At 41.3% G+C, this 23,286-nt stretch overlaps 1 protein-coding gene across 1 annotated transcript in view; it reads right to left on the bottom strand.

Annotated features, from left to right (window-relative positions):
* Window positions 1-22,220, bottom strand: part of MAPKAPK2 (MAPK activated protein kinase 2) — a 90,807-nt gene extending 68,587 nt beyond the window's left edge. Inside the window, exon 1 of the mRNA XM_060772865.2 lies at window positions 21,704-22,220. Within this exon, the coding sequence (XP_060628848.2) occupies window positions 21,704-21,982 (279 nt within the window). The 5' untranslated portion in view covers window positions 21,983-22,220. The remainder of the gene's footprint in view (window positions 1-21,703) is intronic.
* Window positions 22,221-23,286: the final 1,066 nt, after the last annotated feature.

The raw sequence follows: 23,286 nt of genomic DNA, 5'->3' as shown, positions 1-23,286 counted from the left end.
TACTATAGCCTTTGCAAAACTAATGGTGCATTTTACGCCAAAAGCTAGAACTGGGTGAAATAGTGTTAGTCAACACTAACTTGTTTTCACAAAGGGTCATCCATCTAACCACTTTTGGATGTTTATTTATTCAGTTGCTTCTGACTCTTTGTGACCTCATGGACCAGCCCATCTCCAGTTCCTTCAAGGTCAAACCAGTCACTTCAAGGATAACATCCATCCATCTTGCCCTTGGTTGGCCCCTCTTCCTTTTTCCTTCCATTTTCCCCAGCATCAATATCTTCTCCAAGGTTTCCTGACTTCTCATGATATGACCCAAGTACTTCATCTTTGCCTCTAATATCCTTCCCTCCAGTGAGCAGTCGGGCATTATTTCCTAGAGTATGGACTGATTTGATCTTCTGGTGGTCCAAGGCACTCTCAGAACTTTCCTCCAACACCACAGTTCAAAAGCATCTATCTTCTTTCGCTCAGCCTTCCTTATGGTCCAGCTCTCACATCCATAGGTTATTATGGGGAATGCCACTACTTTAACCATGCGGATCTCTTCACTATTTTATCGAGATTGGTCATTGCTCTTCTCCCAAAAAGTAAATGTATTCTGATTTCCTGCCTGCAGTCTGCATCTGCAGTAATTTTTACACCTAGAAATACGAAGTCTGTCACTGCCTCCACGTTTTCTAACTAGTCTATCCTTCAGTATTCCAGACCACAAAATTAGCTATTTGACTCCCTTTTCTGTTCAGATTCCATCATATGGATTACTCATACTTTTCCATTAAAAACTATAGTCATTCTTACATGCTGCTCTAGAACAATTCCACTGTAATAATAATCTCAATAACACAACCAATTCATTTACAAACCTATGCTGTTCAGAAATAACTTCCTGCATATAAATGCTGGTGCATTTTCTGAACCTTCCAAACAGAATTTTTTTCTAAGGACTGATACACATTTAAGATTCCTCAATCATAATGTTAAGGAACTGTAGTCATATCAAGTTGTCATTGCTGCCTATAAACAAAAAGATAAATAAAGCGGGTCACTGTGATGCCAAAGAAATGATGCCTTGCTGCAGGCTATTTTGGGAACCACAGCTGAAGACATTTATCTATGCTATTGGAGTTTAAAATGCTACTGGAGTTTAAACTGTGGGAAATAAAAATGAAAGCAATTTATCCCTGCCCTTGTTTTGCCATCAAAACTATTAAATTCCAGTTCAAACTAATTAATTACCTATCCCCTAACCATCTCATTCTACTTCTGCAAGTGTTTCTGCAAAATTTATTTTTCCCACTTAGTATTTCCTAACACACTCTAGTTTACTTCTTTGGCAAGTTTGCTTATTCTCTCATTAACTCTTCTGCCTTCTCAAATTCCATTACATGTATCCAGTGAGTTTTGGACCACAATCTATCCAGTGTATTCACAAAACTGCAGCAATGTAAAACAAAGGTGCACAAGGTGTTGCTAGACCCAGGAGTACACGATTTTAAAGGACTTATTAGACAAAAATTAAGAATTGAGCCACAGAGTAGCTCTGGAGGACTAAGGTTTCATAAAGAAATGTTCTCTTCAAGAATCTCTAGTATCCTCCAGCATGACTCTATGCTCATGTTCTAGAAGATCGCCTGAGTCGCCTGAGGGCTGAGAAGAGCGGTATACAAATGAAGCAAATAAATAATAAATAAATAAGATGGTGACCCCAGAGTAGCTCTAGAGAACCTAGAGATTCCAAGTGCTGGCTTTAGCCTATAAAGCCCTAAACGGTTTCGGCCCAGCTTACCTATCCAAATGTATCTCTCCTTATGAACAATCTAGAACGTTAAGATCTTCTGGGGAAGTCCTACTCTCGGTCCCACCTTCCTCGCAGATGCATTTGGCGGGGACGAGAAACAGGGCCTTCTCAGTGGTGGCCCCTCGACTGTGGAACCCCCTGCCTAGGGATATAAGATCAGCCCCCTCCTTGCTGACTTTTTGAAGAAAGGGGAAAACATGGCTTTTTGGGCAGGCCTTCGCTAATGCAACATAATTATACAAAATCATGGAATAACTGGACAATGCAACTGAATAATGACTTTGACAAGGAGACGTTTTGGAGATCTCAAAAGTTTATTAACAGTTTTATGCAAATTACTTGCCCCTAAAAAATCTATTGCCTGATGTTGGGCTTTTTTCGTAGGTAACATAACTTGTTCTGATATATGCAAAGGAGAAAAAAAACACACAACCAAGTTTCCACTCTCATGGCCTTCAATTCTTAAAGCCTGCCTGAATAAAAAAAGTTTTCACAATATGACAGAAGGCAGCAATGAGGGTCCTTCTAACATCTGAAGAGGAGGAGCTCCAGAGTCTAGGGGCAGTCACTGAGAAGACCCTCTCTTGTGTTTCTACCAGCCAAACCTGTGAAGATGGTGAAATGAAAACGAAGTCTTCTCCTGTGTATCTCAGGGGCCATGAAAGGTCATATGGGAATATATGGGCTGTCAAACGGCCAGGCCTGAGCCATATAGGGCTTCATGGGTCATAAACAGCACATTGAATTGTGCCCTAAAATACACCAAAAGCCAGTGGAGACATTGCAGTAAGCAAATTGTAGAATTAATTCCAGCTAATGCTGAAATCAAATGTACTCAGAAAACAGAACCCATGCTTAACTACATAGAAAGTAACAGATACATTTATCAATGACAAACTATAAAATCAATAATATCAAGCAGAGCTGTACATTAGTTATTTTTTTGACATCTGCAAGACAAAATTGGAGGTGAGCATGCCAAACGCAAAGTGCCTTTGGCCCCTCCCCAATACTAGCTTCCTCCCCTCCAATAAGCATCCTCATAAACTCAGACAAGGAAGGGATATGGAAAAGTGCACCCAATGATGCTCCTCGTGCATGAGGAGAAGGTTCATACATGGGGGATTGTCAGAGGGCCCTTCCACACAGCCCTATATCCCAGATGGACTCTACCCCTCGATGGACTGTCACCTTGTCATGGTGAGGGGGCTTGCGCGTTCCGATGAACCTGTAGGCACAACAACTGGAGTCGTGCACTCCCAGGAGTAGCCGCGGGGGAGGTTCCAGACCAAGCACAGTCCGAAGACCCAAAGACCTCAACGGCGGAGCAGGCGGAGGATAACATGGTACATGTTACAACGGCTGCGAAGGCGGAAAAAGGCTGCAACAGACTGAGAAGCCATGGTCATTGTGTTAAACTACATCACTAGTGGAACCTCACTCTGTGAAGTCTGTGTGTTGATCAGTTGTGCACTGACCTCCACACATTAAAAAAAGCCACGCACAGGCGTCTTCCAAAGAAAATAAAAACAAACCAACCAAAGTCCCATGGCGATCAGCGAGTGGCGACGGGGGCAGGACTGTGAAATCTGGAAGCCCCTAGTCACAGACTGGCACATGGGCGGTGGGTACGGACTCAGTCGTTCTACCTCAAGGTCCGAGGCAGTTGAGTAGTTCAGCAGCTGTATCCGCAACTGAGCAGCCCTTTTGAGGACCCACTCTGCTCACCCCACATGGGGAGGGGGCTAGAAAAGGTGCCCTAAACATAGTCTGCCTCACTTATCCCTGACTGGACTGCCGCGTCCAGTGGGGTCACCACCCTGCGGCCAAAAAAGGAAAATGAACTTCGGTACGTGGAACGTACGGACTCTGATGAACAACAGTGGCAGTGAACGCCCCGAACACAGAACTGCCATCATTGCAAGGGAGCTGGGACGCTTCAACATCGACATAGCAGCCCTTCAGGAGACCTGGAGAGCAGGAGAGGGACAGCTGAAGGAAGAAAAAGGAGGCTACACCTTCTTCTGGAAGGGACTGCCCGAAAAAGACCAAAGAATGCATGGAGTTGGCTTCGCCATCAGAAATGATCTGATGAAACATCTGTCCGAAGCACCCACTGGCATCAACGAACGACTCTCAACCCTCTGAATCGATCTTGCCAAAAACCAACGGGCAACCATCATAAGTACCTATGCACCAACACTAGATGCTGACTAAGACATCAAGGATAAATTCTACTGTCAGCTGGACACCGTCCTATCGGGGATACCTAAGGAGGACAAAATCATCCTCCTGGGGGACTTTAATGCAAGAGTCGGGCGAGACTTCGACCTGTGGCCAGGGACCATAGGAAAAGACGGGGTTGGAAACAGCAACTCAAATGCCATCCTGCTTCTCACCAAATGTGCGGAGCACAACCTTGTCATCACCAACACGCTCTTCCGCCAGAAAAACAAGTTCAAGACATCATGGAAGCACCCCCGGTCAAAGCATTGGCACCTCTTAGACTATGTAATCACACGCGCCAGAGATCGCCGTGACGTGCTCCTCACAAGAGCCATGACAGGTGCTGACGACTGCTGGACTGACCACAGGTTAATTCGATCCTCGATGGCTATCAAGATCGCTCCCAAGCGCAGACTCCAAGGAAGGAAGACAAGGCGCAAAATGAACACCCAAGCCCTACAGGAGCCCTCCAGACGAGCCCATCTCCAAACAGCACTCAAGGACCATCTACCCACAGTACACCCCGAAAATGTCGAGGAACATTGGAACAAACTGAAGACCTCCATCATCCAAGTCTGCGAAGAAACTATTGGATACCAAGCCAAGAAACATCAAGACTGGTTTGATGAAAATGACATCGAGATCCAACAGCTAATTGACAAGAAAAGGAAAGCCTTCCAAGCATGGCAGAGAGACATCAACTGTGCTGCTAAGAAAAAGATCTATGCCAGTGCAAAAACTGAGGTCCAAAGAAGGACAAGAGAACTCAAGAACATCTGGTGGACAAAGAAGGCTGAAGAAATCCAACACCTGGCAGATACCCATAATGCTGAGGGATTTTTCAAAGCCACAAAGGTCATCTACGGACCAAGAAACCATGGCATACAGCCTCTACGCTCATCAGATGGAACCAAACTCCTGAAGGACCAAAACTCAATTGCACTATGTTGGAAAGAACACTACCAAAGCCACCTGAACCGCAGCTCCAATGTGGCCGAAGAGGTCCTCTCACAAATCCCACAACAACAAACCAGGTATGAGCTTGCAGCACTGCCTAGTTTGGAAGAAGTCAGCAATGCCATCAGCCAACAGAAGAATAACAAAGCCAGTGGACCAGATGGGATCCCTGCTGAAATCTTTAAAGAGGGAGGACCCGAGCTGACACACCAACTCCACCAGCTCATAGAAAAAGTGTGGGTGACCGAGAAAATCCCAGCAGATTTCAAGGACGCCACCATCATCACCCTCTTCAAAAAAGGGGAAAGAACAGACTGCGGAAACTATCGAGGTATCTCCCTTCTAACCTCCGCTGGGAAAATCCTCGCAAGAATCCTTGCAAACCGCCTTCTGCCCCTCTCAGAAGACACCCTCCTAGAATCCCAAAATGGCTTCCGCCCCTCCAGAGGAACCATGGACATGATCTTCACTGCACAACAGCTCCAAGAAAAATGCAGGGAACAAAACCAACCTCTGTACATGGCATTCATCGACCTTGCAAAGGCATTCGACACAGTGAATCGCAGCGCTCTCTGGACCATCCTCCACAAAATCGGGTGCCCTAACAAATTTGTGAACATCCTGCGGCTCCTCCATGATGACATGATGGCAACAGTCTTGGACAGCAATGGCTCCCAAAGTGACCCATTTAAAGTGGAATCCGGTGTCAAACAGGGATGTGTTATTGCCCCAACTCTATTCTCCATCTTCATCGCTATGATACTTCACCTTGTTGATGGGAAGCTTCCCACCGGAGTAGAAATAATCTATCGGACAGATGGCAAGCTATTCAACCTCAGCAGACTGAAAGCCAAAACCAAGGTTACAACAACAGCTGTTATAGAACTCCAGTATGCTGATGACAATGTCGTCTGTGCGCATTCAGAAGAAGATCTACAAGCCACTCTAAACACCTTCGCAGAAGCATATGAGAAGCTCGGCCTGTCACTGAACATTGAGAAAACCAAGGTGCTGTTCCAGCAGTCACCAGCCAATCCCTCTCCAATGCCAGTAATACAGCTTAATGGTGTAACATTAGAAAATGTCGACCATTTCCGCTACCTTGGCAGCCACCTCTCCACCAAAGTCAACATCGACGCCGAAATACAACACCGCCTGAGCTCTGCAAGTGCAGCATTTTCCAGAATGAAGCAGAGAGTGTTTGAGGACCGGGACATCTGTAGGGAGACCAAGGTGCTTGTCTATAAAGCTATTGTCCTCCCAACCCTGCTATATGCCTGTGAGACGTGGACTGTCTACAGATGTCACATGCAGCTCCTGGAACGTTTCCATCAGCGCTGCCTCCGGAAAATCCTGCAAATCTCCTGGGAAGACAAGCGGACAAACGTCAGTGTGCTGGAAGAAGCAAAGACCACCAGCATTGAAGCGATGGTCCTCCAACATCAACTCCGCTGGGCCGGCCACGTTGTCCGGATGCCTGACCACCATCTCCCAAAGCAGTTGCTCTACTCCGAACTTAAGAACGGAAAACGGAACGTTGGTGGACAGGAAAAGAGATTTAAAGATGGGCTCAAAGCCAACCTTAAAGACTCTGGCATAGACACTGAGAACTGGGAAGCCCTGGCCCTTGAGCGCTCCAGCTGGAGGACAGCTGTGACCAGCAGTGCTGCAGAATTTGAGGAGGCACGAGTGGAGGGTGAAAGAGAGAAACGTGCCAGGAGGAAGGCGCGTCAAGCCAAGCCCGACCGGGACCGCCTTCCACCTGGAAACCAATGCCCTCACTGCGGAAGAAGATGCAGAGCAAGAATAGGGCTCCACAGCCACATACGGACCCACAAGGAAATCCATAATGGAAGACCATCTTACTCGTCCAACGAGGGATCGCCTAAGTAAGAAAGTAAGTAATATCCCAGAATATCAAGGCAGAAAATTCCACATTATCTGAGTGTGGATTCAGATAACCTAGTTCAAAGCAGATACTGTGAGATTTTCTACCTTGATATTCTGGGATATAGGGCTGTGTGGAAGAGCCCAGAGTCATTCCGAACAAACTCTGAAGGCAACTCCAAGGGACAAAGTGAAATACGAATTGGGTGACCTTTTGTGCTTGAATTTAAAGTAAATATTGTACTTGATGTTATGAAAATGAGACAATGTCACAAGACAAACAACAAAGTCTTGGAGCAATGTAAAATGTGACGTATTTATTAGGATGGTCTTGCAACATGCCTCAAGATACTTTGCTGGTTCCACCACAAGACACTAACAAAACTACGTTTTGAAAATAGGACAATTACTATTCAGGGCCAAAAATATGATGGGAAGGGCTGTCAATACAGAAGCAACATGGCCACAGGCCAAGAGGTTTAAGACTCATTCAGAACAAAATGTGAGCCAAAAAATCAATCAACAGTTTATGATGTTCATCTAGAAAGTCATGCTTCATTTCAAGTGAATTACCAAATAATATAAAAATAAACTGAAATATCTGCAATAATGCTGGCCCTGCTTTATTTTGAGGTCTACAAAAAGGCATTTGGGCTTTTTGGAGACCTCAAAATCGTTTTTTGTCTGGGATCTCAAAGAGAAAAACAGGCTTTGCATTGTCTTTTCTGGTCTACTGCTTCTAACCTGAAGTCTTCATTTGCTGTTTTTTTATTGTTTATAAAATGCAAGGTAAAATGGAATTAAACAACAAAAATTAACACTACTATCCAAATCTAGCACAACCAGATTTTAATTTTATTTGCTGCCTTTTTAATTTCTATATTTAAAATGTGGGTTTTAAAATTCTGAATATAATTTATGAAACGTTAACAATAATATGTTGTATGGTTTGTGTGTATTTGAGTCACCTGACAACTTATGCAGACCCCATGAATTTCATATGGTTTCCATAGGCAATAAACCATCCTCACAGGTGGTTTTGCCAGTTCCTCTGAGGTCCAAATATATATCTGCTCTATGTGTGGAATAATTAAATCAACAATTAGCAATGACAAAACCAACCCAGTTCAAACTCAGTGCCCCAATTTCAAACACTAAAAGAGGATTACAACAGAAAAGAAAAGAGGGAATTTGAAAATGGCAGGTGAGGGATGAACAAATAACCTGCAATGCCTTCCTGATCTGCAAACCATGGCTTAGGCACTAAGAATTTTAAATAAGAACCAAACCAATGTAATCAGAAAAGCAGTTAAATCCAAATCCCAGTCCAGCCAGGATACTTTTTTAGCAAACAAAAAGTTTTTTGCAGTTTCCCTTTGCCTAAATCTAAATGAAACAAGAAACCTACAGTTTGAAATTGACATTCATACTTAAAATGGCTCTTCTACTTTCATTCTCATACAGAACATCTGAAATCACAATTCAAACAAAAGGCCCTCCAAGTCCCTTTGATGAAAACATCCTTGTGTTTAAACCAATGAATCCCCTTCAGAGTGAATCAGCATAAATCCAAGTACCTTGGTTCTGAAATTGACTGGACTGACTGCCATTATGAAATGTTTGATTAAATAACGAATAACTAGCAATTGGGCTAACCACATCAGCATAAAATATTTTAAACTAAACAAAATGAGACTGTCTTAATACTGTGATAAACATCTTCAATATATACCTATCACAGCGAACAGTGTGGTTCTGTTCCGGACCATTTAAAATGTGGGTGTTTGGCTTGTGTACTTGTAGCTTTCATATTTTGTTTTTCCATATCAAAAAGTCAGAGAAATATAGAAATCAGCAATGTGCCATATGAGAACTCAGTAAGATAGGAGGGGAACACTCAACTTTCCATAAACACAGGTATTATTATTAAGACTTTAAGCCTGTCCTCAAAGTTCTGCCATATACAGGCAGACACCAAATTATGGTGTCTTGACTAAAGCTTTCTCATTAATCCTCGTTTCCAGAACAAGCCAAATTTTTCAAACTCGAATTATCACAAAAAGTGGGGTGAAATCTTTTGAACAGGAACACAGATAGCAAGACAAACACTGCAGGGGTGTTAACCCTTTCCTGTGGTATCAAAAGCTAAAAATAGATATAGTTTTGGCTGGAGTTACACTTTAAAAAGTACCTGTTATGACTTACATAAAAATTCAGCTTTTATCAAATCTACAGAACTTATTTTGTTCGTAATTTGGTGACTTGCAATAAACACGGGTATTATTATTAAGACTTTAAGCCTATGCTCAAAGCGATGTCATATACAGGCAGTCACCAAATTACGAACAAAATAGGTTCTGTAGGTTTGATAAAAGTTGAATTTGTTTGTATGTTCAAAAGATTTCACCTCACTTTTTGTTACAGTCATTTCAAATCATCTTCAATAACAAATGATAATGAAGAGTTAGATCAAAGGCTAAATGAGCCATGGAATCCAAAGGCATTTTTCTAATAGGCTGTTACATGCAGTCTGACAGCTAAAATTATCTCAAAACTATAGCAGTGCCAATTTGCTCAAGGCAAATCCTACCTCTAAGCACACACAAATTTAGATCCACAAGGAAAAGTGCAAATACACCCCAAAACAAAAGCTTTGTGTATATCTACATAGGGCTACAAAGCTTCAAGCATTTGCAACACCAAACCACCTGGATTTTTTTTTCATAAAACATTGAATTAAGGAAGTCAATCATGTATCTCATCCTGAATCACATATAAATCTTATTTGTAAACACAGACCAGAAAAAGAATTTAGAGTCTGAGACATCATTTTATTGTCTCATAAGTCTGTATCATACATGAGCTCATCTCAATCACAAGTTGAATACTCCAGATTTAATCAAGTACATACATTCTACTACTTTTGTTATTTTATTTTTTGCAGCAGCAGTTGGAGTTTGAGGGAGAAGGGTGAGGGTGAAGTATCTCTGCATCGTTTTATGGAATAATTGTTATAACTGATGATCTTCACCTTCAATTTATGAGGGAAATGTAATATGAGTCTTTCAAGAATCCAGGAACTTGGCTAGTTGCAAGTACATTTCATAATGTTTTCTCAATGTCAGTGGAAAGTGAACAGTCCCTTGCCAATTTAAAGAATTGCTGCCTAGAAGAGAAACATCGAGTCCAGAGAAAAGTCTCACTTACACTAGGCTAGGATTTAATTACTACTGAGTGCTTTTCTAATTCCATTTCATACCACATTGATCACTGACCAGCCAACATTTCTACAAAGGAAGTTATCTGCAAGACTTTTTCTCACTGCTGAAGTAAAAGCATAAATTCCCCAACTCATTTACATGGACTATCTTAAAAGTTTCCATTTTATTTAGCAGAAACATGAATGACTCTAATAACAGAATGACTGCTAGTACCATTGTTTACGGTCATGATTTCCTTGCTAAGTTATAGAGATGAGCTATGAACTGCCATGTAAATGAAATGAGAACAGATTCAGCAACAAGTCCTTACTATGGAAGTCCCATCAGGTTCAAACATAACCATAAACAGTAATCTAACATTTATGAGGTTTTCAATTCCCCGTTAGGGAAGAACTGTATTAATAATACCCATGAGTTCTGGAAACAAGAAATGACAACAAAAACATTGCCAATGTTTGAAAGAAACTGAAATATGAAACTGTAGGGAAGTTTCAGCTTTAGCTCCTGGCAACAAGCAGCATTGCCGGAAATAAGGCAAGTTCTGTTGCAATTATTTCCTGGTATCCGATTTCTTCATTTATTGGTTTTGTGTTGACACTGCTAAATTGATCTCTTCCGTTATAAACAGATAACAACTGAATGAATACCATATATTTCCATTCAACTGCTGTCTCTGTTCATCAAGATGCCCTCCATTATCAGGAGAATGATCTTCTATTGATAAGCTGGGGTGGTGCACAGCAGAGTGTAGAAAATACAGTTGTTTCATCTACTAAAAGTTTCAGCCATTCAGTAGTTGTAATAAAAGTGGAAGACTTCACTTATGACTGCTTTTGCCCGAACCGTTTACTTAATCTCATTTACGAGACAAAGGAAATCAAGGCAAAGGGGAAGTGCCCCACAGTGATAAGTCCATGTGCAGTACCCATGTTGACTAGAGACTTTAGTCCATAAAATCAACTTTGCCAACCTCTGGCTGTATCTCATCTTGCCATAAACTTAGAATACTATCACTAAACTAGACACCGCCTCTAATCAAAACTTTCAATTCACAGTCTGGAATCATTAATAGGATGAAGCAGCATTGTTCTGTTGATAGACCTTGTTTCAGTTGAAACAGAAGAAGGTGACTCGACTTGTGCACCTTCATAACTGGCTCTCATGGACTATGAATCTCTCCATAGCCTTTGTTCACATGTTGCAGGGGGGAAGGAAGAGGAAGCAGTTGCCACTGTGCTAAAAATCACCTATTAGCATGATGTTAAGTCAGTATGAGCACTCATATGCGGATGCTGTATAGATTACTAAAAATGATGTAAGTGAAGCCCTTTGAAAAATCAACATGATACATAGACATTTACATAAACACTATTATCTACTGGAAAAATTAGAACATACAGAGGAGAAGCAACCTCTTCCCACCAGCAAAAGGGAAATGGGCCCCCACAGGCCTCTGCTCCATTTCACTATTAGCAAACGCATTTGGACAGATACTATATAGTACGACGGGTTAGCCCCTCCTGATATTTTCATGCAGATTCAGTGGACATGGATCTATTGTCAAAGACTGGTTATTTCACATAGGGGTGTTGGAATGACACAATAAAGAGTAGCTGAGGCAACTGCCAAATTGATTAAGAGCATTCTGTCAAAACAGAGACTGAGCCTACTCATTTACAGCTGGGAGGGAGAATTAGCCTGGCTCAGATATAATAGTACCAATAAACATTCATGTTCTCAGGCAAAATGCAGGAACCTGCCATTCAGCTCCAGAGGTAAAGAGGTGGATGTTTCTTTTCTTTGTTAAAAAGTTTCTCCTTAGCCTCAGCATTTATCGCTGCTACACTGAAAATCTGATGGAGGAGCCAGACAGACGTCTCCATGTATGAGAAATGCCAGAGTTTTCTTTTTCAGTTGCTTTTAAAGCAGATGTTTTTGAAAAAGAGGAAATAAGAATTATTTGCAACAGGAGGCGACTTCTTGTTTTTTGTTTTATCTTTGTAATTAACAGGATAATGCACAGCATTTCTGAGCAACTAATGTCTGGGAGCAAATTTATGTCTAAAACACAGAATGTTCTGCTCTTCTGAAATAAACCAAATGTACCCATCTAACCTAAACATATGTGTTTGATTTCTGAAGATATTCAAAGTTTAGTGGAAGTCCTTCTAAAGTCATCACGCACACACAATATATGTGCTACCTTTGATATAATAGATGGGATACCACAGTGCTCTGTCTTAAACAGAATTCTAACTCAAATTTCTTTAATCAAAGTCACTACATTGGGAGAAAGGTGAGATAAAAATAGAAATAAATAAATAAATAACCAGGGCTACAGCATTTTAAAGACCATAATGGACATATAATGGGAGACATTCCATAAAGTTCAGCAATGGTTGATTGCCAATTCGCTTTCCCTTTTAAAACTTGAAAAGAAAAACATGAAGGGGTGTGTATTGGTATGTGTCTGCCCCATACTCAAATTATTCTTCTCTTGAGAACTGTGGGATTCAGTTTTGTTGGTTTTGTGTATTAATGCCCTAGATTTATACGTCTATCATAAAAATACATGCCATAGTAATACCTAAAAACAACACACAGAAGACAGCACTTTCCTCTTTGTATATTGTAAACGGTATGCCATACTCACACACCCAATTATTTCTGCAATAAAAAGGGCAGAGACAGCTGACACAGACACGTTTTTAAAATGTTAGGAATGAGGAAATATTTCAAAACAAACATCCAACAAACCTTGGGAAATATGAGGTCTTCCAAACCTATCTTGGGTTTTTTAACAGCAAGTTTCCATTGAAGGCCAGCCACGAAAAATATAAATTATTCAAGACATTATCAGGAGGCAGGTTGAGAAAGAATCAAGCAGAAAGTTGAGAAAAACTAGGACATTTTAATTATATCATTTAATTTAATGTCTTCAAATCTTATTGCATTCTTACAACAAGGCTGTAAGGTAGGTTTGCATTCTTTCTATTTCATAGATCAAGAAAGCAAGGACTAATCTGCCAGTGTCTCAATTAGTACAGAATGTGGTGATGGGCTCGTAAGGCCAAGGCAAATTTGGGCTCAGGTTAAAAAGGCTATTTTATCATTAATTTGTAATTCTGTCTAAAAAAAAATTTAGACCACCTTTTAAAGCCCAACCCTCAAAATGCAGCTTCTAACATATAAAAATACAATTAACTCTCATATTTAGTCATAAAAGAATGATGGACGAGACAAACAGAATATCAGTAAACAGAAGTACAGGGAACAATACACTATGCTTTAACAGCTAAGGAGTCATGAGAGTTTTAGTTTTACAAGGCATTTAACTCTCTCTGCTAAAGACTGCTGGTGCCTCACCAAACTAACATGACTTACTATGATTCCACAGTACTGAACGATGACAGTTAAAGTGTTATCAAACTGCATGAATTCTACAGTGTAGATACACCTCATAGAACTGTTTTTCTCACTATTGGAAGGTGTTTGAAACATGTCAGTAGACTTTTTTAACACATGGTGGAGAAGTATAAAACTAATCATGTAACATAAGGTAGTGCATCTGTTCAGTTACATCAGGGTTCTGTGAGCTCATTCCCACTTTCTTCAGCCACATCTCACAAAAGCACAAAGGTCACTCACTCATTATAAACAAGTGCTCCACCACCTGCTGAAAACTTTGCCTTTTACCTCAGGCTGGAAAATGGCCCCCATCCAGGAATGTGTGTGGACAGCCAAATTAGTAAAACTGTTGTGGACCAGTAACTTATATAGTCTTATTTACAAAGCTGCTTTATACGGTATTCTAGGCCAAGAGACAGACATGACTGAAGGTCGGCTTGTCAATTTCACAGCCAACCAAGGATTTAAAAGTAAGTCTCCTAGTCCATGTGCGTCTTTTAAAACAACCACTATTCTGGCATGAATAGCTGAAGGAAGTTGCAGGTTGAAATCTCTCCTAATAATCTATGAAACCTTGTTTCTTGGTATAGCAGGACAATTACTTATAAACTCTGTATGAACCGTGAAATAAAGTCCTTGACACATTAACAACTATACAAATAAACAAATGTATTCACAAAGGACATTGTTTCTACCAGCTTTATATATGAACTAATGTTAAAATACAGATGAAAAACACAAAGGGGGCTCTTTTACACCAGACACAGATTCTAAGGAATATTTCAACCCCTCCATTACATGAAACAAAAGTGTGCAATTACACCAGGGGTACATCTACAGAGCAGAAACAACACATTTGACACCGCTTTAACTATCGGTTCATTGCTATGGAATTGTAAGAGCTGTAGTTTTACAAGATCTTTAGCCTTTCCTGCTAAATAGAACTGGTATCTTGCCAAATTACAACTCCTAAGTTTTCATAGCATTGAACCATGGCAGTTAAAGTCATGTCAAACTGCATTATTTCTACAGCATAGGCACATCCAAAATGTTGCCTTTTGGTTTTTCTTGCTTTCCCATTTTTCTAACCTTGATCTCATTCTGACATCACATGTCAAATTTTAAAGTCCACATGACTCTGTGCTATATTTCCTAATACAGGCAAGCAATTTCACCCTTTTTTAAATATTAATTTAACCAATATGAAGGGATTTTTTAAAAAATTGGGAACTCTATCCAAAAAACTTTACAAATAGAAATATCACATTTTATTTTGTCCGCTAACCTATGAAATGTAATTGTTAAACTGAAACAAAAATGCAAATCAATCTAATCGTGTCACTCTCTATCCAAGGAACCTTATCTACAGAAATACTGGATTTTACTGGCTTTCTTCGGCTTTGTACTCCAGAAATGCACGTGCTTAGATATTATGCAGAGAGGCCCTACAGTTATGGACATGAGGACATGTTTAAAAGCATTTATAATAATAAGACTCCCCTAATAGGCACAAGAAAGCAAAATCACCTTATGCTCCATTCCCATTGTCCAAACTGAGAGAGAACCGTCATCAGATCTGACAAGATGACAGCATAAGAGTCTCCATTTTCTTTACAAAGAGCTTCCTTTATTATATAGGGCTGTGTCTGCATTTAAAGGTTTTTCTTTTTAATGGCCTTTCAAGAGGAGATGACCTGTCTCAGGAGAAGATTCATCATGGAAAGCTCTCCCAAAGGCAATGACACATTCCTTTTACTGTCAAGCAGAAAACTATTGTGGGTTAATTTCACATCCTCATCCTCCTCTTTCGAACACCCTCAGAGATGGAGGGGGGAGGGAGAGAAAAACCATGAGCAAATTCTCAGGACAATGATGGCGAAACCAACTATCACTTTCTCTGTTTCAGGAACTCACTGCAATGGGACTTTCAAAAGAAGGGAACTGGGATGTGGTGGAAACAAGAATAAAACACCAACTATATTTCTTTTAACCTGTGGTGTAAGCCTCTCTAGATCCCTTATGAGGATAAAGTTAACATATATGAATACATAATATGGTTTTTTAAATACCCTTAGTACATGTATGTATATATGTATATATGTATGTGTATAGATCAGTGGTTCTCAACCTTCCTAATGCCACAACTCTTTAATACAGTCCTCATGTTGTGGTGACCCCCAACCATAACATTATTTTGTTGCTACTTCATAACTGTAATTTTGCTACTGTTGTGAATTGTCATGTAAATATCTGATATGCAGCATGTATTTTCATTCACTGGACCAAATTTGGCACAAATACCTGATACACACAAATTTGAATACTGGTGGTTGGAGAGGGTTGATTTTGTCATTTGGGAGTTGTAGTTGCTGGGATTGATAGTTAACCTACAATCAAAGAGCATTCTGAACTCCACCAATGATAGAATTGGGCCAAACTTCCCACACAGAACCCCCACGATCAACAGAAAACTGATTTCTGATGGTCTTCGGTGAGCCCTCTGATACCCCCTCATGACCGCCCCCCCCCAACCAGGGATCCCAACCTCCAGGTTCGTCTGGATGTTTATCTATCTATCTATTAGAGGAGAGAATGCTTCTGGAACATGGTCATACAGCCCGGAAAGCTCACAACAACCCAGTGATTCTGGCCATGAAAGCCTTTGACAAGAGATAGATAGCTAGATGCCTTCCAGTCACCTGTCAACTTATAGCTATCCCCTGAATTTCACAGTTTTCTTAGAGAATACTCAATAGGTGGTTTTGCCAATTCCGTCTTCTGAAATATAATCTATAGCACCTGGAATTTGTTCACAGTATCGCATTCAGGTACTAACCAAGGCTAACCCTACTTAGTTGCCAAGGACAGGATGCCTTTAGGGCAGTGGTTCCCAACCTGTGAGTCCCCAGGTGTTTTGGCCTACAACTCCCAGAAATCCCAGCCAGTTTACCATCTCTTAGGATTTCTGGGAGTTGAAGGCCAAAACATCTGGGGACCCACAGGTTGAGAACTACTGCCTTTGGGTGTCCCAAAATGTATACATTCATAACAAGTTATTATTCTGGGACTTTTTGTTTTCTTTGTCATTGCTTAAAAATCCACTCACCCTCAACAGGATTAAACATTTAAGCAGTAGAGAATATGGCAAAATTTCAAAAGGAACTTGGTAAGGGTGGTTTTCAACTCTTTGTGAGCAGTGCCAAGAGATGATCATTTGAACCCCTTAACATAAAACTGCATTGTAATTTCAGATGGAATTTTAACTCCCTGATAACATCATTCTTGGGAAACTCCTCTTTCATGCAGCTGTTGGTTAGGAGGAATGGAGGGGAAAAAATACTCTGAGGGATGACATCACCAAGTGCTGCCCTTTCCCTCAAAAAAAGTTTCCAATGGGAAGGAGAGAACTTCTTACGGGCCTTCCACAATGCCCTTTGTCCCAGGATAGGATCCCAGATTATCTTCTCCGAACTAGAATATATGAGCCCCCACTGCCAGATAACCTGGAATAAAGAGAAAACCTGGGATCAGATCCTGGGATAAAGGGGCAGTGTGGAAGGGCCCTGAGAGGCCACAAAACAGTGCCCCCTTCTACCTCCTCTTCCTGTGAGAAAAAGAGAGTGTGCTTATTTAGCTATATATAGTGGTGGGTGTTTAACTAGGTACAACATGAGAATGATGGACTGCCCCTGAAAGATGTCACACACTAACCTGAGTTGTTGCATTTTTATTATTTATAGGCAGTCCCCAGGTTACAAACAAGATAGGTTCTGTAGGTTGCTTAAGCTGAATTTGAATGCAAGTCAGAACAGGTACATTTTTGAAATGCAATTCCAGGTCTATATCTATAGCTATAGCTGTAGATATAGATATAGATATATACACACACACACTTTGGATAGCATAAAAAGTAAATGAAAAGATTTCCCCTTGACATTAAGTCTACTCATGTCTGACTCGGGGGAGGGGGGGATGCTCATCTCCATTTCTCAACCAAAGAGCCAGCATAGTCCGTAGGTCAAGTGGCCAGCACAACTGCATGGAGTACCATTACCTTCCCACAGGAACAGTTCCTAGTGGCCTGCTCACATTTGCATGTTTTCAAACAGCTAGGTTGGCAGGAGCTGGGCCTAACAGCGGGATCTCATCCCACTCCCGAGATTCGAACCGCCGACTTGTTGGTCAGCAAGTTCAGCAGCTCAACTGTTTTACCCGCCTTGCTACCAGGGGATTCTTGGATAGCATAGGAAAGGCTGACCACCCCTGTGGTGTTTCTTGTGTTGTGTATGATCCTGTTCAGAAGATTTCACCTCACTTTCCATCCCTGTGATAATTGCATTGTTGTGTAAACAAGGATTGATGAGAAAGCTTCAGTGGAGCAATGAAAACAATTCGTTAATGCTTTGAAATTACTAAAATTGTTTAAATAATGCAGGTTTGAAATCATAGTCCAGGTCAGTCCATTGTCATTGTCATTCTAAATTGCTACCTATATCTGCCCAAATTTGGACACTGGGGGAGTTTGAGGAAAATAGACCTTAACATTTGGGAGTTGTGGGTGCTGGGAGTTGTAGTTCACATAGAATCATAGAGTTGGAAGAGACCTCATGGGCCATCCAGTCCAACCCCCTGCCAAGAAGTAGGAAAATTGCATTCAAAGCACCCCCGACAGATGGCCCAACAGATGAGGGGTAGATTTCCTCACCTGTTGTCTCACCCCCATTCTTAACTATGAGTTGTTTGTTAGTCGGATGTTTGTAACTCCGGGACTGCCTGTATTATCATTAGTATTGCTGTCGTTTTATTATTATTTGCCACGCGTTGCTGTGGCCCAGTTTGGTGATCTGGAAAATAAAGTAATTAGAAAGTGTTGGTTTCTAATGTATGTAATGTCTTTATGCTTGTGGGTAAACAGTATTTTTTTGCTGTTTCTTTGTCAGTGTTGATGTGGAGATTGTCTGGTTTGCCTACTCTGGAACATGCAACATATCATTGTCCTTCTTTAGGGGTCCCTTTCAAACCTATGATACTATGTGTGTGTGTGTGAATCATATATATCTAACTATATCTATGGTTGGATGGCTCTTTGTCAGGAGGGCATTGATGACATTTTCTTGCCCTGGTGAAGGGAGTTGGACTGGATAGCCTTAAGTATGGGGGTTCTGTGTGGGAAGTTTGCCCCAATTCTGTAGTTGGTGGGGTTCCGCATGATCTTTGATTGTAGGTGAACTATAAATCCCAATAACTACAACTCCCAAATGTCAAGGTCTATTTCCCCCAAACTCCATCTGTGTTCATATTTGGGTATATGGAATATTCGTGCCAAGTTTGGTGCAGATCCATCATTGATTGTGTCCACAGTGCTCTCTGGATGTAGGTTAACTACAACTCCCAAACTCAAGGTCAATGCCCCTCAAAACCTTCTAGTGCTTTCTGTTGGTCATGGGAGTCCTGTGTGCCATGTTTGGTTCAATTCAATCATTGGTGAAGTTCAGAATGTTCTTTGATTGTAAGTAAGATCTCCCTACATCACTCTCTAAAACCCCCATGTCTAGACATACCCTACTCTGTACAAGCCCAGCGTTTTAATCTATTTTAAAATTGTAATCTATTACATCTGGCCCTGCCATAGTGTTTTTAAATCTCTTACGTGTTATTGCTTTATGTTTAGTTATATTATTTATATTGTTTTATTTGCTTGCTTGTTTTGTTGATGTAGTTGTATTTGTATTTGACGGGCTTGGCCTCATGTAAGCCGCCCCGAGTCCCTTCGAGGAGAAGGTGGCGGAGGCGGGGTATAAATAAAGTTATTATTATTATTATTAAACTATAAATCCCAGCAATGACTCCCAAATGACAAAATCAATTTTTTTTTTAATGATGGCCACTCCTTGGGTTATTAGGTATCTTGTGGCCAAATTTGGCGGCAATTTGTCCAGTGGTTTTTGAGTTAGTGTATATACTCAAGTATAAGCCTAGTTTTCCAACCTTTGTTTTAGGCTAAAAAAGTCCCCCTCGGCTTATACTCGAGTCAAGGTTATTTATTATTTTACTCTGTCATTATTATTAGTTGTTCATTCGTTCAGTCGTCTCCAACTCTTCGTGACCTCATGGACCAGCCCACGCCAGAGCTCCCTGTCGGCCGTCACCACCCCCAGCTCCTTCAAAGTCAGTCCAGTCACTTCAAGAATGCCATCCATCCATCTTGCCCTTGGTCAGCCCCTCTTCCTTTTACCTTCCACTTTCCCCAGCATAATTGTCTTCTCTAGGCTTTGCTGTCTCCTCATGATGTGGCCAAAGTACTTCAACTTTGTCTCTATTATTAGTAGTAGTAGTAGTAGTATTGCAATTATTATTTTACTCTATTTATTATTATTATAGTTATCATTTTACTTTATTATTCCATTTATTATTTTACTTTATCAGTGTTATCATTAAATTTATTATTTTACTCTATGATTGTTATTATTCCATTTATTATTTATTATATAATTTAAATGTATTATTATTACTTATTATATAATATTATTATTACTTATTATATAATATAATATTATATTATTATTATATAATTTAAATGTATTATTATTACTTATTATATAATTTAAATTTATAATTTTACTCTATGATTGTTATTATTCCATTTATTATTTATTATATAATTGACTGGTTGCCCTGACACGACAAATAAATAAATAAATTTATTATTTCACTCTATTATTATTCCATTTATTAGTTTAATGTTTTTTATTGTTATTGAAAGAATACGTAAGCACATTTACATTGAAGAAGGCTAGGGCAGTCTTAGCTTAAATTACAATTTTATATAAACATTCAAAAATATTCAACCTACTGATGCCTCAATTAGATAATGTCATTTTATTGGTAATTTTCACTTTGAAATGTACCAGTAGCTTCTGAATTTCTCACCCTCCTCGGCTTATACTCGAGTCAAGGTTATTTATTATTTTACTCTGTCATTATTATTATAGTAGTAGTATTGCATTTATTATTTTACTCTAATTATTATGATAGTTATCATTTTACTTTATTATTCCATTTATTATTTTATTTTATCAGTGTTATTAAATTTATTATTTTACTCTATGATGGTTATTATTCCATTTATTATTTCACTCTATTATTAGTTTTTTCCATTTATTAGTTTACTGTCTTTATTATTATTGGAAGGATACGTAAGCGAATTATTGGAAGGATACGTAAGCAAATTATTGGAAATTATTGGAAGGATACGTAAGCAAATTTACACTGAAGAAGGTTAGAGCAGTCTTATCGTGAATTACAATTTTATATAAATATTCAAAAATATTTAACCTACTGATGCTATCCAGTCCAACTCCCTCCACCAGGGCAAGATTAAATATTTAACCTACCTATTAATGTAATTTTATTGGTATCTATTTTCATTTTGAAATATACCAGTAACTTCTGAATTTCTCACCCTCCTCGGCTTATACTTGAGTCAATCTGTTTTCTCAGTTTTTGCGGTAAAATTAAGTGACTTGGCTTATATTCGGGTTGGCTTATACTCGAGTATATAGAGTATGTTAATCCCACAAACGAACATTATATTTTTATTTATATCGATTCACCTACAAAGAGCCGTTTGAACTCCACCAATGACAGAACTGGGCCAAACTTCCTATATTGGACCCCCAGAAAATGCTGGAGGGATTTGGGTTCCTAAAAATATCAGGAATCAGTTTTTGCGGTAAAATGAAGCGACTCGGTTTATATTCGGGTCAGCTTATACTCGAGTATATACAGGTATGTTAATCCCACAAACAAACATTAAATTTTTATTTGTATAGATTCACCTACAAAGAGCCCCTTGAACTCCACCAATGACAGAACTGGGCCAAACTTCCCACACTGGACCCCCAGAAAATACTGGAGGGATTTGGGTTCCTAAAAATATCAGAAATGTGTGTTTTGTGATGGTCTTTGGGGGGGGGGGTCTCTACTCCCAGGTTGACAACACTGATATATAAACTTTGACCATTCCCTCCCTCCAGGTGTTTGGGACTCCAACTCCCACCATTCCTCACAGCCTCAGGCCCCTTCCTTAAGCGGCTGAGGGGGAAAAGGAAGGGGCCTGAGGCTGTGAGGAATGGTGGGAGTTGGAGTCCCAAACACCTGGAGGGCGGGAGGGCTGAAGTTTGTCGCCGCCATGCTTGTTTACCTTGAGGGCGAACTTGTCCCCGGTCTTCTTGTTAAAGATCTCCAGGACTTTCCCGTTGATGCCCAGCCCCAGGACCTGCGTGGTGACCTTGTAGTCATCCGTGATGGCGTTCTTCTTGATCGGCAGGGCGGACTTGAGGTGGAACTGAGGGAATTGCTGCTGCTGCTGTTGCTGTTGGGGGGCCAATTGTTGCTGCTGAGGCGGCGGCGGAGGAGGGGGCGGAGGGGGCGGGTTGGGGAACAGGGCGGGAGGGCCCTGGTTCTGGGAGTTGGACAGCATCGCCGCCTCGCCTTCCCCTTTCCTGGGCCCTTCCCTTCTCCTTCTCCTCCGCGAGAGGAACTTTGAGCCCAAACGGCCGGCGAGAAACTCCGCTCCCTTTCTTGGCTTCGTTCCCACTCGGAAGAGGGACCCCTTCCTTTGTTCAGTCCGCCCCGAAGGCAGAGCAAAGCGCCGGCTCTTCTCCTCCTCCTCCTCACGGGGAGTCCCTTCCTCCCTCCCCCTCTCCGCTGGCCCCCCGCCCCGGCTCCCTCTCCCTCGCGCGCCGCCGCCACAGGAAAAGGACCCGCTGAGGCGACGGACCAGCCTCGCGCTCGCTCCCCTCCCCGTGACGTCACGCCCCCCGCGCTGATTGGCCGTCCCTGCTGAGGGGGCGGGGCTTGTTCAGGGGTTCCAGGAAGGGTTCCTTCCTTCCTAGTCCAACTCTTTGAAGAGGAGGAGGAGGATTGCTCAAGAGGCCTCGCTGACGTGCTGCTTCAACAGACCGACCTTAGCAGAGTTTCTCAACCTGTGGGTCGGGACCCCAGGGGGTGTCAGAGGAGTCATCAAAGACCATCACAAAGCACAGTATTGTCTGGGTTGTTGTAGGGTTTTTTTGGGCTATATGGCCATGTTCTACATTCGGGGGGTCAGCGAACCGAAATGGACTGGAATGGGCCACTTCACATCAGATGACCACAGCAAAGCCTAGAGAAGACAATTTTGCTGGGGAAAGTGGAAGCAGGCCTGTAGCGAGGGGGTAGTTTTAGGGGTTCAACCCCCCCCCCCCAATGTTTCAGGGTTTTTTTAAAAAAACCTGGTTTACTCATGAATTTTAACTGGTTAACCAAATCCCCATGCTAAGTCTATAAGATGCAAAACATTAAGAGGCCCTCCAGAACTGCAAGCACTATCTCAAGCAAATATTGACAATTTATTCACACTGTCATTACTTGCAGCAATAGCCCATGTAGTGAAGCAACCAAGTTGGGGGTGTGTGTGTTGAATGTTCTCATTAAGGAGGCCGGACTTGGTGGAGGTGGTTGACAGGGGCGGAGCTGCAGGCTATTGAAGGTTGCTCTGCCCCCTGCTGTGCTCTTTGCTTCAGGAGCTAGGAGGCAGGTTTCAACCCCACCCCCACGAAATTTTCAACCCTCCCCAAAATTTTCAACCCCCCCCCCCCCAAATTGTCAACCCTCCCCAAAAAATTTTTCTGGCTACGGCCCTGAGTGGAAGGTAAAAGGAAGTGGGGCCGACCAAGGGCAAGATGGATGGATGGCATCCTTGAAGTGACTGGACTGACCTTGAAGGAGCTGGGGGTGATGATG

The sequence above is a fragment of the Anolis sagrei genome, chromosome 4, assembly GCF_037176765.1.
Source record: "Anolis sagrei isolate rAnoSag1 chromosome 4, rAnoSag1.mat, whole genome shotgun sequence".
Classification (NCBI taxonomy): Eukaryota; Metazoa; Chordata; class Lepidosauria; order Squamata; family Dactyloidae; genus Anolis; species Anolis sagrei.
Note: the sequence above shows the minus strand (reverse complement) of the source record. Positions and strands in the feature narration are given on the sequence as shown.